General features: G+C 41.4%; 1 protein-coding gene across 5 annotated transcripts in view; it reads right to left on the bottom strand.

Annotated features, from left to right (window-relative positions):
• The window catches only part of CEP350 (centrosomal protein 350), a 74853-nt gene that overhangs the window by 38581 nt on the left and 21660 nt on the right, over positions 1–14612 (bottom strand). For 4 of the 5 annotated variants that reach the window (XM_068141446.1, XM_068141444.1, XM_068141447.1 and 1 more), the window contains exons 9-21: positions 14181–14321; positions 12752–13401; positions 11971–12092; positions 9165–10225; positions 8252–8405; positions 6984–7147; positions 5912–6101; positions 4141–4361; positions 3869–4032; positions 3061–3216; positions 2747–2872; positions 1741–1877; positions 670–789 (exon numbers count right to left, since the gene is read on the bottom strand). In XM_068141446.1, coding sequence (XP_067997547.1) covers positions 670–789; positions 1741–1877; positions 2747–2872; positions 3061–3216; positions 3869–4032; positions 4141–4361; positions 5912–6101; positions 6984–7147; positions 8252–8405; positions 9165–10225; positions 11971–12092; positions 12752–13401; positions 14181–14321 — 3406 coding nt within the window. The remainder of the gene's footprint in view (positions 1–669; positions 790–1740; positions 1878–2746; positions 2873–3060; positions 3217–3868; positions 4033–4140; positions 4362–5911; positions 6102–6983; positions 7148–8251; positions 8406–9164; positions 10226–11970; positions 12093–12751; positions 13402–14180; positions 14322–14612) is intronic. The other variant, XM_068141448.1, reaches the window with a different exon arrangement.

The raw sequence follows: 14612 nt of genomic DNA, 5'->3' as shown, positions 1-14612 counted from the left end.
GCAATGTCACCACTGCCTTCTGTCATCTCCATCTACACCTCCAAGAAGAGCACAGCCTTATGTTCTCTAATAAAACACCTTTAGGACACTGAAACCAGAGCACTGGTTAGCTTTCTCTTTTCCAGGTTAAGCTAGCTCAGTTTCTTCAGCCTGTCTTACACATCATGTACTCCAGCCTCCTAATCATCTTGACAGTTCACCACTAGACTTGCATTAATGTCTTTTATCTACCAGGTTGCCCAAAACCAGACACTGTATTCCAGATACAGACTCATAGGAGCTGAACAGAGAGGAGTAATCATTTCCCTTTACTGCCTGCTAGACTCTTGGTTAATTCAGCTGAATGAGAAAGCAGATGTGGAAGTCAACGATTCTTAAGTGGGGAAAGCCCAACCCATCCAATTAGAACAAATAACAGCAAATTCAAAACTGAAGATACTAACACATACTATTGCATTGTGGACCACAGTGTAATAGGATTTTTAGCTAAAGTCAAAGCCAATTCTGGTAGGCATGTAAACCTTCAAGCTCTGGAATATAAGACAGGTTTACCACCTGAAAGTTTAATATTGAATTTTCCACTTTAAAAAAAAAAAAGTATCTTTGCACTTTAGTTCTTATTTACAGCAAAACAAACAAACAAGCCTGTGTAATCTAAACTCTTCTTACCTCTGATCATGAACCTTTTTTCTTGAGGACTCTGAATAGCTATCAAATATTGCTGAGTATGTCTGTTTTGAGTCACTTGCCTCCTCCTTAGGTTGTGACACCGCAGCAGACTCACATTTCCTGAGAAAGAGAAGTGACTTGGGTAAATCTGGGCTGCATCAGGAGAAGTGTGGCTAGCAGGTCGAGGGAGGTGATCCTCCCCCTCTACTCAGCCCTGGTGAGACCCCACCTGGAGTACTGCCTCCAGTTCTGGAGCCCCTATTACAAGAGGGATGTGGAGGTGCTGGAACGTGTCCAGAGAAGGGCCACAAGGATGATCAGAGGGCTGGAGCACCTCTCCTATGAGGGCAGACTGAAGGAGTTGGGGCTGTTCAGTCTGCAGAAGAGAAGGCTCCGAGGTGACCTAATTGTGGCCTTCCAGTATCTGAAGGGGGCCTACAGGAAGGCTGGGGAAGGACTTCTCAGGATCTCAGGTAGTGATAGGACTAGGGGGAATGGAATGAAGCTGGAGGTGGGGAGATTCAGGGTGGATGTGAGGAGGAGGTTCTTCACCATGAGAATGGTGAAACCCTGGAATGGGTTGTCCAGGGAGGTGGTTGAGGCCCCGTCCCTGGAGGTGTTTAAGACCAGGCTGGCTGAGGCTCTGGCCAGCCTGATCTAGTGTGGGGTGTCCCTGCCCATGGCAGGGGGGTTGGAACTAGATGATCCTTGTGGTCCCTTCCAACCCTGAATGATACTATGATACTATGAAATCTGTCTTAAAGAGTACTACAGTTTTCACAAGCTTTCATCAGTTTACTAGAAGTAGTAACAGTCACAATTTCTGAAAAGACCACTTCAAGCTTAGATTAGTTAAATCATCCCAGAAAACAGTTGGAGCATCTTTTTCTACTCTTTTACAGAGAGCTTCACACACCCAGTTAATACCACCTTTAGGGTACATGAGAGCATAAAGATGGAATCTTAAAGATTCACTCATTATGACATCTTCAAATTTTCTTCAAGATTAGGTGAATCTAAACCTAACTCTCTTACTTCCCCCCTTTCCCAAAATATGAAACTATGCAATACCTGTTTGCATCACTTTGAGCTCTCAGTTGCTTCAGGAGCTCTAAGTGGAGCTGCCGCTGTTGGTCAAGCAAGGAGGTGACTGGAGCAGCTGGAGCACTGACAGTATCTGAGATCTGGGTTCGTACTAACTCTGTCATCTGAGTACAAGAACAACAAATACAATGAGCTTAGCAGTATCAAAACAGTTCTGAAAGAAAATAGTCATAGAATTCACTGATTAATTGAACAAACATAAGACACATTTTTGAGGTGCTTTGTACCTATGTATCAATTTTAGCTGTAAAAAGTGCATGCTGCTCTGTGAATATTCCTTATGCACAGAAGAATTATGGATATGAAACTACAGACATGCAAGGCACTATTTATCATTCTGATCAACTTCAGCAAGCTCTGCTTACTAGAATGATCCCCACACAATAAAACATTTCAGACCTACCACTGCAATTCATAAAAGGAAAGAAAGAGAAGGGATAAAAAAAAATAAGGAGCGAGAGAAGGAAAAATAAAAGGTGAGAAGGGGGAAAAACAAAAAAGGAGAGAGAGAAGTTAAAAAGAGCATTAAGATGTCTGTTGAAGATCCTCCTCTCTCCTTTTTTCTTATTTATTTGTTTGGCTCCTATAGTGAGAGATGCACAAAATTTCTGTTTTCCTGCTTCTCTAATTTAATTGGCAGGTAAAACAGATACAGGATCAATCCTTGATGGAGCACAACTCTTAGAAATTAAAGATGTTGTGCTCACTGTAATCAGTCTCTCCTGAAAGAATAGAAACTTCTTAACAGTTTGCTACCAGGTAGATAAGAGTAATGACCAAGGATTTAAGGTTGCTGACTGATCTCTAAGTAAGGATGCCACAAAAGCTCCTTTAAAGTCCTATCATTTGTCCCATTACAGAGGTGCAGAAGTTGCACTGAGAATTACACTGAACAGAGAACCCAGAGGCAAAAAAAGCATTCAAAATCAAACTGGAATTAGAACAGCTTTTTTTCTTTCACACAGGACCTCACCTCACAGTGAGCTGCATCTGTAGTGAGATGCGCAGTTTCTGCCTGCTTGGCTGCAGCCTTACACGGGGTCTCTTGTACAGGCTCCTGCCGTGCCTGGACCCGGTGCTGCACTGACTCTGTGTGGACCTACAGACAAAATACAGACAGATCAGCTCTTCACAATGTGCTAGCTGTAACAACTAGGGTTTTATTTCTTAAAATCTGGTGGGAAAAAAAAGTTTGAAATTGGCCCTAAGAGTGTTTTTACAGCTATTTTAAGTCCCTTCACCACTTATCCGCATGCTGACAGCTTCAAATTAAGAGGATTTACTTACAGCATTTTGCCTCTTACACACTCCACATTTTTTGAAGGGCAGCATTACCTGAGCTGCCTGCCTAGCCTCCTCCAGTTGTCTCTGACTTTCTAAAGCTTCTTGCTCAGCTTTGATTTTCAAAAGAGCTATTTCTCGTTCATGGCGCTGCTGCTGTGCCTGCAGATGAGGAAAACAAGTTTTAATCATGCAAGTTAAATGTAAAGACCTTTTTTCCCCTGGGCACCTCCAAAAGATGTAGGAGGCAGTGCCTCTTCTAATGTAACATTTTCAGCTTGCTGATTGACCCTTTTTTCTTTGTAAGCAGACAGCAAACAATGCATGTTCCTCATACCCTTCCAAAGTGTTGAAAGAAAGAAGATTTAGGAACTCAACTAAGTTTGACAAATTATAACAAGCAACCTTATCAACATAAGGCAATTTCAGCCAAAAACATGCTTTGCATGGAAAGAGAACTGATGCAGCCTGAACACTGCACGTCACTGGGAGCCATCATCAAGCCCAGTAAACAGCCAAGTTTCTGTTTTACTGCACTACACAATCAAAGCAGTGATTCCAGCTAGTGGTGCATTAATGACACACGCTCTAGAGTCACCAGTTCCTTGGTGACTCATTCACTTAAGGTAAGAGATATTAATCCTAAAAAGTGGACACTGTCTGAGACACTCCATCACTCCCATTAGGAGCTCTCTGAATTGCTAGCAGAAGCATACCTTGCCCTAATTAGATTAACTTTCTTGCAAAATTTAAGGAAAAAAAAAAAAAAGGAGAACAAAAAGGAAGGTAAGACAAGGAAGTATTTTTCCATTACCTTTAGAATCTGAGCCAAAGAAACTGTCTCTTGTTGGGCAAGTGCTATGCCTCGTACTCGTTCGACATCTGAAAGTTGTCTCACAGACTCCTCTATAGCACTGAGGTAATTCAACTGTGCTGACAAACGTTGCTGAAGACCAGCAGGAGAGAAGTGCATGCATCCTGCAGGATAAGACATACTGGTCAACTTCCACACTTCAGTGCCCCACCAAAACTAATGAAAAATCAGAACTGCTCTGGGATTAGCAGAGTTTTAACAAAACAACTCACCGCTTGCTGAGGCTGCTCCTGCTTCGGTCCTGCCCATTCCCATGCTCAAGTCATGGAAGGCTGCGTTAGGCTTCATCCCTGATGTTGTGTTTCCAGAGAAGCCAGCAGGTGACTTGACCCTTTCTCCTGTACTGGCTACAGAATCCAACTGCGAGATTTTTTGGGAACCAGGAGGTAGGGAAGAGGTCTGTGTCTTCTGGGGCCTTCCCTTGTCTGAGAAACTAGAAGTGAAAAGGCAAAGGAAAGGAGTCAATATTCTCCTAAGTCCAGACATTTGATATGACAGTAAAGCAGTAACATATACACCAAAAGTCTTTTACGGTTTGCACAGGCCCAGTGTGGCTCAAGGAAATGGTCTCATGAGGTGGACATTTCATATATACATATTTTACATATATATGTGGATATAATAAATTAAAAAAATAATATATCAAAACATATGTATATATGAAATAAACAAATAAATATTCCTTTATAGACCTGCAGAGCAGTCTAGGGTTAAGTTTCTACAGCATTATTTCCCCCCAGCCCAGCATTACCTAGTTAGCACACACACATAAATAAAATAGAGTAATATCTATATGCTCCACATGGCCAGACAAGCAGTTTCAATGCCTCCTGCTAGAAACCTTGGCACTGCAGGATGCACTTACCTGCATGTGCATTTACACATCTCTTTTGAGAGTCTGAGTGGAGAGCTTTGTCTTACAGTAAATTAGGGCAGTGTTTTGATACTGGAATACCACAAACATCATTTTTGAAAAGTAAAAAGGTTACTATCAGCACATGGATGCAACTGAATGTGATAAATTGCTATCCTCAGCCTTCAACTGTTTCACCAAGATGCAGTGAAATGCCTGAAGGCCAAAATTTGACTTAAGCAGTTAGTAAAATACTACAGTAACACTTCCCAAGGAAAAAGTAAAGGTTACTGTTTGTTTTAAACATACATGAAATTATGCAGACACTTCTTATATTTATTATTCAAACTTTATTAAGGCAAAGAGGATCAACAGTGTCTGCTTAAATCCCTTAGGATAAAGTTTTGCTTTACTTGGTATCTCTTAGGAGGTCACAGGACATTTTAAACCAGATAGTGGGCATCAGTGAAGGTCATCAATATAAATCAACACCTCAGAGCCACTTTCTGCTCTCACAGAATGAGAGACCATTCTTACTATTTGTTCTGTTTTAGAAACAAGTGCAGTGAAAACTATTTCATAGCTATCTTTATTGCATAGTTAGCAGAAAACCAGCACCAATTCATCTCTGAAAAAAGCATCAACTCACAGAGACGGCTGGAATTATGAGTATTAGCTGAACACAAGCTGAGCCAAAAATGTCTGTGGGTCTTACTGAAAAGAGGAAGATGTACTGCTTGGCTATTTTTCCCCCCTCTCCATTTATTACAGACCACTTGTAGAAGGGGAAAACAAAACTTGTATTTCAATGATTGAGGTACTGAACCTGATGGGATATCTATACTGGTCAGTTATCCCTAAAAAAGACCCCAGAGGGATCACATGGGGAGAAATTATTGTATTTACATTTTCTCTTACCACATTTTGGATACAATACATTTTGGATTTTCATATTTAAAATACAAGGGGGAAAAGAAACATTTTCTGCAAGCCCATCTTACTAGCATTGGATTATTTCTGTTACTTTCCTTTTGCATATTCAAAGTGGCATACCCTTTTGATAACATGCTTAGTTACATTTGCATACAGCTTAGTTACGTTTGCATACAAGCTTACAAGGTTCATGTTACCTCATTAGGGAGTGTCCAGACAAGTTTTCCAGGGTGCTGACTGTATCTGTGTTCTGCTCATGAGATTTACTAGAAATTCTGCTACCTGATGAGGACCTCTTTGCCGGTTGGGATCCCCGCTCTAATTCAGATAGCACTTTTCCTTCTTCCACAGAAAAGTGGTGAGAACTTCCACTGAAAGACTCCACCCCTAAGAAGCAACAACATTGCAAAATGGTTACACTTGGCATTCAAAGTATGAGTATCTTAACCATCAGGAGCCTAAAAATAAATGAGAACTTTTTTCCCCACTTAAAGATGCCTTTGAGGTAGGGGGCTGTAAATCCAACAAGCAAGAAATCTGAGTCTGGCAGCTTTCTGCAAGAGATTGTTGTGTCCACTGTCAACAAAACTGTCACTCAGGATTCATTTCACACGATCACCTTAAATAAAGAAGAGCATTTGACTCTTCAACACAGATAATCAGAATAAAGCCCTGCTTTCTTTGTGTTAAGCCAGAGAATTGTGAAAAAATAGGAGGAGAGAGAATTTGGAATGTCAAACCTTATTTTTCTCATTCTTTTACTGACTTCAAAACTAGCTTTTCCTTAGGTCATCCACTGATTATGTAAGAGCACAACAAGCATCAGATTCCTTCATGGCTTTGTACCACACAAGTTATTGTAGGAAGAAGTATATTTATTAATTTGTGCACCAAGAAAACTGCGATCCAAAGGTGAAATCTATACAGGCAAACTTCTTATTGCCTTCATAAATGTGGCCATAACTCAGATTTCCCAGGAATTTTCTCTGCATCGGATCTGAGGATAACTCCCACAGGATACTACAATTAACTCATTTGTTAGAAGGCTGGTTTAGGAAAGGAAACATTTTGATCTCTTGCTTATTTAATTTCAGATAACTGCATTTTAAGGTCAGAGAATAATCAGAGTCAAAAAGAACTCAGGAAGGAATCCTCCTACCAGTATTAAATTACCATTTCTAGATAGGAGGAAAGATTGAGTTTCATAATAAGAAAACCTGAAAATCCCCTTAAAAAAACACCAACCCTACAGACATGTACTGCACTTACGTTCCTTTTTCCCTCTCTTCTTAGAGGAACCAGAGGAGCGAGAAGATGTTGCAGACTGTGGTCCAGATGAGTGCTGAGAAGCAAGCTCTGCAGATAGAGGTTCATAGGGAGACTTCCTAATAGCAATCTCTTCCTGAATGCTTGAATTACTGCTTCCAGCAACACTGAAAAGGAGCACATTGACAGGGCTGAATCAAGGACTTCCAACTCCCACATTACACTGTGCATGAGGAACCCGCCATACTTCAGAGACAGATGGCTGAAACTGCGCAGTTTTAGCCCATCTTGAAAAGCGCTGATTTTGAGATCAAAAACTGCGACAGCTGAAACAGTAGGAAGTTTGACATGATATTGAACATATTGGAACATACTTCTGGTACTATCAGACAGTAAAAGATGGGTAACAAACATCCTTCCCAGTGCTAACTCTAGAGTGCTGTTTGATTACAGATTTAAACAGCCTCAGAATGACTTCAAATGTGACTGTATCTTAGGCAGTCACTTGGCACACAGACATCAACAACTGACAGAAATGTAAGTGATTTTCAAGAAAGAATTACAAAAGATTGGCAAATAACAGGGTAATGCAGCACATACTAAATAATACCAATAGAAGACCTATCAAGAAACTTAATCAGCAAGAAAACACTTTTTCCAGCCAACATTTTCAGTGTGCAAAGTGCCTTTGACTTTCCTTCCTTGTGAGGTGAAGTACCACCTGTATAAACACAGTACTTGTGGCCTTCCTTAGGGTGCCCAAAGGGTGCAAATCGATCTCATTACAAAAAAATATGTCTTAGCAAATTAAGGAGGCCACATGAATTCAGTAGCAACATGGGGAATCTCAGATTTAGTCTTCAATTTTAAGTCTGAACAAAAGGTTTCAAAAATTCTTACAGAGAATGTGTGTCTCCATGACCAAGCATTACCAAACCCTTACTGAAAGTAATTACAGGCTTTTTACAACATTTTGAAGTACCAAAGGCAGTACTAAAGTTCTATTTTAATATTTTCAAATAGATCTTTCCTTTTTTTCAAAGTTACAAAGTTTACAGCACAAGTTGGAGAACTAACTTCCACCTGACTCCAAAGGTAAGAACACTGCCTAAAGCTACCTGCCAAATTAAAAGCGAAAATTAGAGAGCAGAAATAGTTTAACCTGTATCTTGATTGTTGATTCCTACATTAACTGCAGGGTCCTATGGAAATACCTCATCACTCTGACTAGTATCAATTCATTTTTCACAAGAATTTGAACACTCAATTACCTGAGGTCACATGAAATCTTTTTGTCTATTAGAGTGCTACTTCCCAGTGATGAGGAAAAATCATCTTCGTAAGAAACCACACTCTCTGGAGGGCTCATGGCAGGAAGCAAAGGGCGCCTAAGGGCAGAGTCTCCGCTGGGCTTTTCATCAAACACTAAAGGGTGATCAAAAAAGGGAACAGACAAAAAAAATTAAACCACATGCAAACGTGCATCAAACAGGTAATAAAGCAGCAGACATCAAAATGCTCCCAACCATGAGTTAAAATCTTCTTTTCAAGCACAAAACCATCAGGAAAACAACATTGTGGCCATCTCATGGCAGCTTTAACACAGTGTAACAATCACAGTCATCCTCTCTTTGCAAATTATTGAATACTCCATTAACACACTCCAGCTAGAACATTCTTGAAAAACACAATACTTGAGAGTAGAGGCATCTGCAGAACATTTAAATGCAATCATCTTTAAGGGAAATAGAACAGAGGAAAAAATAATCAAGAGAAAAATGCAAGATCAACTTCTCAGAATGCATTCCTCCTCAAAACCAGGAATTCAAGGCAAGAGGGACATTGTATGAGGCACTCATAAAATGAAAAATAGATTTGTACAAAAAAAATTATAATCAAGGGAAGCATCCTGCAGGAGGCACCCTAAGACACTAATGCTTGAATTGGGCTTAAGCAAGAGAGACTTCTCCTCCTCAAGAACCTTCCCTTCTCAAAAATCAGGCATTGTTACTAGATTTTTAATTGTCATGTTACTTTGAGACATTTTGCTCCTGTGAGCAAAGATGCAAATGGAAACCCCACATCCTTCAGGATATGGAGGAGTAAGGACTGGGAAAGGCGTAGTAAGACTGGTAGTAGTAAGCAGTAATTCACATGAGGTTTGAGAAGCTTTTCCATTTTTACCTTTTCCATGATGCCGGTAACTCCTTGCGTAGATGTTGATGACGCTGTGGGGACTTCCCTTCTCCAGTTCTTCCCAGGGCTCTTTGCTGTGCATGCCACTTGTCTGAGTGGAAAGTGGCAAATACTTCTCAGCTTCTTTCTGAAACTCCTTGATGGGCTCAAAAGCATTTCCCTCCCGAGCGCAGAAATACTTCTCTTTTAATGTGTCCGCTGTCCCGAGTTGCAATGGTTTATGCTGGCCTCCTGCCTCCTCATACAAGCTTTCGTCACTCAGGAGCGGCTCTTCACTGCTATATTCAATGCTGCACTCAGGAAGAATTACAGCTTTGGCAGGAGTGTAAGCCTGGTTTTCATGCCCTGGGGAGTCACTCTGTCTCTTAGATAGATGTCCTAGTATCTCCTCATGCCTATTAGCACCAGAGGATCTCATTCCAAGGCTCACTGCAGCAGTATGGGGCCTGATTGTGTCAGGGAGCTTTTTAAACTCACTAAGGTTGCCTGCCCCAGGAAGGTTGTCACCGAAGGCTGTATGAGACACACAGGCATCCAACATCTTCTGAATTCTGGCTGAAAAAGCATCTTCATTTTCCTCTTTCACAGGAGGACTCACAGCCTTTGCCCACCGCCCATCACCCTGCTTTTCTTGCATAAATTCACGGTCCGAGTTCCACATGGCACCATAATTGTTACCAGCCCCTGCCAACTTTTTGGTTTCATTTTCAATCCTGTTAGTTAGGGAAGCAGCTGTAGCCTTCAAAGCTTCAATCCGATCCAATTTGCTCTGGTACTGGTTAGCAGTAGGTTTTACCAAGGGATTCTGCTGTGCAGCTGGATTCATGTATGGCTGAGGCATCGTGGTCCGTGATCCCACTGGTGCAGTATGGCACCTCCTGCCTGCCAACATCACGTCACACTCCTTCTGTCGAAGGTCCATCTGCTCCAGGCTCCAGTGTTGGGAGCAAGGGCCTCCACTTGAGCCCATGGGAACTTGCTGTTGAGAAAGCTGGACTCTGGGGCTCAATCTGTCTGGCTGCACCCATGGAGGCTCCATCAAATCACTCCTAAAAAGCCAATATTTAAATTGATTACTTACACAAGTATTGGTGTTTTTAGATAAAAGTATCATTGCCACATATGTTTGTTTTTTTTCAGGAAGAGATACTCTTTGGTGGAATCAGAAGGACCAGACAGTAAACAGGTAGAGAACATGTTAAAAAACCTCCAGATAATGCAGCAGCTTCAAATTTGAAACATTGTTTATGGTGTATGGTATGTTTTAGAGTTTCATAGTTTCATAGTTTCATTCAGGGTTGGAAGGGACCACAAGGATCATCTAGTTCCAACCCCCCTACACTAGATCAGCCTGGCCAGAGCCTCATCCAGCCTGCTCTTAAACTCCCCCAGGGACGGGGCCTCGACCACCTCCCTGGACAACACATTCCAGGGTTTCACCACTCTCATGGTGAAGAACCTCCTCCTCACATCTAGCCTGAATCTCCCCACCTCCAGCTTCATTCCATTCCCCCTAGTCCTATCACTACCTGAGATCCTGAGAAGTCCTTCCCCAGCCTTCCTGTACAAGATGAGTGTTTTCATCATAACCATCATCACCTTTTCCAAAAGTTTTCTGGCTACAGAAGGGAGGAAACATTCTTTCTTTTTTTACCCTTGGAACTTCTTAGCCCCAGCCTTCCCCTTCCAGTTAAACTCAGCCCATATTTTGTTGGAGCTGTCACTTATGATAGGCATGAACAACACAGAGAAAAGGAGAACTGTAAATATGAGGATGCTTAAACTTCTGTAAGACATCTTATTTTTTCATTTCCAGACAGCTCCCATTTGCATGACAGGAGCTCTGTAGAAAGCTTGCCTCATTAATATCACTTGTACATATTCTGAATGCTAGGAAACCAGGGAAGATCCTCACAGAAAGCAGCTCCTTTGCTTACTGTGAGGTACTCCGACAAACTTATGCAGCTCTTCAAGTCTCATCTCTCCCTTACTATTGGTATTTACATTTTTTCCTTACACTAATATTTACTAGCATGTGGTTTAGCAGCCTATTCTATACACACTACCACTCAGCATGCCTACAGCTTCCTTCAACTTTTCTAGAAAGGAAATAGGTCTTGATTTGCAAAGTCAGTGTGGATTTAACCAAAAAGAAAGTATCTATTTATGAATCAGACATTCATTCTGCAATTAAAAAGAAAGATACACTTGCACAACAGGGATATCAAGGATATGCAAGACACTTCATCATTTTCAGTTCCTTCTATTAAAGTGTTTGGTTGGGCAACTTGACTTACAGGTGAGAAAAACTTTGGTAATACATTGCACAATTAGAAATGGGCCAAGCAGCATAAAGAAAGGCTTAGCTGCAAACATATGCAAAAGTTTTGGTACTTTAGAGACAGTAATTAAAGGCCTGAAGCCAAGAAAATGGATGAAATAGAAACACTGAACAAACTGAGTAAGAAAAATCAGAAGATATATTTATGTGATGCCCAATGGCAATGGCAGAGGAAATAGTCTGCCAATATGAAATGCACCATCCCCTTGATTTCAGCAAAAGATTAACTGCAACTACCAATCACTTTAATTTGTTTACAGGCCCACAAAATACTCACAGCCAAAATTTTCACATGCTTTCCTGTATCAGCTTCCTCTTTACTGCAAGGAAACATTCTAACTGTCATAAAGACAATGACTGTCACTACAACATGAACGTTAGAGCCCAGTCTATTTCACCTCTCAGAAATGAAGACTAGAGTACTCCTCTATCAAAAGGCCCAGAGTGGCTCACCTCAGTAGTGATTGCTGTGTTTCTGTAAGCGACATGTCACTACTTGAAGATGCACTGGGAGGACGCTCTTGAGCTTTATTTTCTTTGTCTGATTCCCCGGATGGCTGATAACCAGGTTTGGGCTAGAAATGAAGGCAAGCAGAAAAATGCATCTTTTAACAGTCTGCAAGGAGTTTAGAAGCTCTTGTCTCATTAAAATTCAAAGAGGCTTACGTTTCTCTTACCACATCTTTCCTGCTATGCACACAGTTAAATTCACAAGACATTTATTAGCTTTTTGTCTCAGCAGAATGTACTGGGAAAAAAGTTTGCTCCCATACTGAATTTCCTCAGCTGAACATTTCAGACTGGTATTTGCCTTTTATTGTGTATTAACTGACCTTCACATTTAGTTTCTGATCAGCAAACTTATTTAACACACTGATGACGAAGTTTGCCCACTGACTGCAAGCAACTTCAGACAATGCATGATTTGACTGCTGTTTAGTTTCCTTAAAAGCCAACCTTCACTGCTGCTGTTAGAAGCAGAATTCTGTTTTAGCTATTTGTAATAAAAAGATAACTGCCATTCACCTTCCCAGTAGGCCTTGCTGTGCTGAGAAGCATCCACTAGAGCAAGAAGGCTCCAGATCAAAACCACTATGTTCAAGCAAAAGCTACCTAGTTTGTGTCCTTTTTCTGAATTGATCATCAGACCAGGACAAGTCACGACCTTTCTGAGCATACAACCTCCTATTCCTGCAAATCACTGCGATCCATGGAGTTAGTGAATCAGCTATACCTGTGCTTCCTGTGCTGTAGGCAGCTGAGGTGGCTCTTCTAAAACAGTACGCTCCAGCAATAATTTAGAATAGGTTTCCTGTAACTGTTTGGCTGCTAGAGGCTGAGGAGGAGGCACATTCTTCATTCTGGTAAAAACCTCCCTTTGCTTTCTGTAGAGCTCCTGAAGTCTTTTGTTCTTCTGTTCCGTTGCTTCCTTTTGTGCTTTCTTCTCTTCATTCTGCTTCTTCCTTCTCTCCTCTTGCTGCCTGATCATGTACTGACGAACCTCATCTGTATCATAGTGACGTTTCTTACTGATCACTTGAGGCTCCTCAGCGGCAGCTATCTTGTCTGGTTTCCTTTTGGTTGGACTGTGGCTCCTGGCTTTTCGAGTGGGCAAAACTGGTTTCCGATTCTGCTTTTCCACATCTTTCTCTTTCTTTGCACTCAGGGAATCCAACTGCAAGTCATCAAGAATTCCACGTATTTCCACAGGCAGGAAGTCTTTATTTACGGGGGCACGGTTTGCTTGGTTGCCATCTGGAAAAGTAGCTTCCACTTTCTTCAGTTTATTCCCAGGTTGTATTTTACTCCTTGACCTTTCAGAACTTGTTGAGATTTTACGGGCAACTTCCAGTCTAGAATCTGAACCTGTCCTTCCCATACGGCCTGTTGGAAGAAAAAGACTTGTCAAATAGCTCAGGATAAAAATAATCTGGGAGACTGAACACCTTCACTGAAACAGCTGTCAAAGTGAGGATGGGGAAGGAGTGCAGATCTCACTGTAAACATTCACTGTCACAGTCTGAACACAGAAGCCTTTTCTCAGACTGAGCTCACACCCTTCACGCTATTAACGACCAAACCACCTCACAGGCCTAAGAAGCACTGTCCCTTCATTCTGGATAAATTCTGGAAAGGGCTAGTGGAGGGATTCATGAAGATTTATGAGGCACATGGATGATCTCACATAGTATCTGCAAGAACTACAATTCCTATAAACCAGGGATGTCCAATCATAGCTTACATATTATATACAATACATCTGGAAAATTCAGCTGGCCTGTGTACCACCGCTAGCCATTCCTTCCCCTATCATCTTCAAGAGGCAAAGGCAGACTGCAGGTGATGCATTTTTGTGGTTGCAACCTATTTCCCATCTTTTCCAGAGCTTCTGAGCACCCCTGAGGCATGCAAGTTATTCTCTCTGAGCAACATGTGCAGGGCAGGCTTTTCATGACACCAAGAAAAGTTCTTCATGAGCGGTTATGAGAAGTTACACATCCCAATGATGGATATGAGCAAAATTCTCCTCCTCCCAATCCCAAGTTAAAAGTAGAAGTTATAAGAAACTGATCACATTCCATCTAAGAAGTCTGCTTTATTCTGCAGACACAGAATAAACTAAGAACAATATAAAAGAAGTCCAGGGTAAAAGCATGACTTACCAAACTTGGGAGCACGGTCTCGTCCTATTCTGTCACTAGACACAGCTCTTCTCTCTTGTTCTGGTCTTTGTGCTGGACCCAGTATCTTTTTGGCCAGCTTTTGTCCCTCCCGCCAGGAGGCTGCACTTACACAGTTTCCACCTGCACAGTAATTGATAAATAAAACTCAAGCACCAGATGGATTTTCCAACACACCAAAAAAGAAGCATTTATTTCAGCTATCAATCATTTATATACCATATAGTTCTGCATAAGTGCTAAAGCTGCAGTTACACAGAAAAATGTCAGAGACATGAAGACACCCAAGAGCTGACTCACACAACCACCAGTGCTTCATGCCTACACAGACCATGATGTAAAAGTCCCAAAACACACTCTAGCACATTAAAGCCTGGCAAAAATTGATTTAAACTGAGAAAAAAGGGTTATGTG

This window comes from Melanerpes formicivorus, unplaced genomic scaffold, assembly GCF_026170545.1.
Source record: "Melanerpes formicivorus ecotype bairdi unplaced genomic scaffold, bMelFor1.0.p_v2 SCAF_7, whole genome shotgun sequence".
NCBI classification, from domain to species: domain Eukaryota; kingdom Metazoa; phylum Chordata; class Aves; order Piciformes; family Picidae; genus Melanerpes; species Melanerpes formicivorus.
Note: the sequence above shows the minus strand (reverse complement) of the source record. Positions and strands in the feature narration are given on the sequence as shown.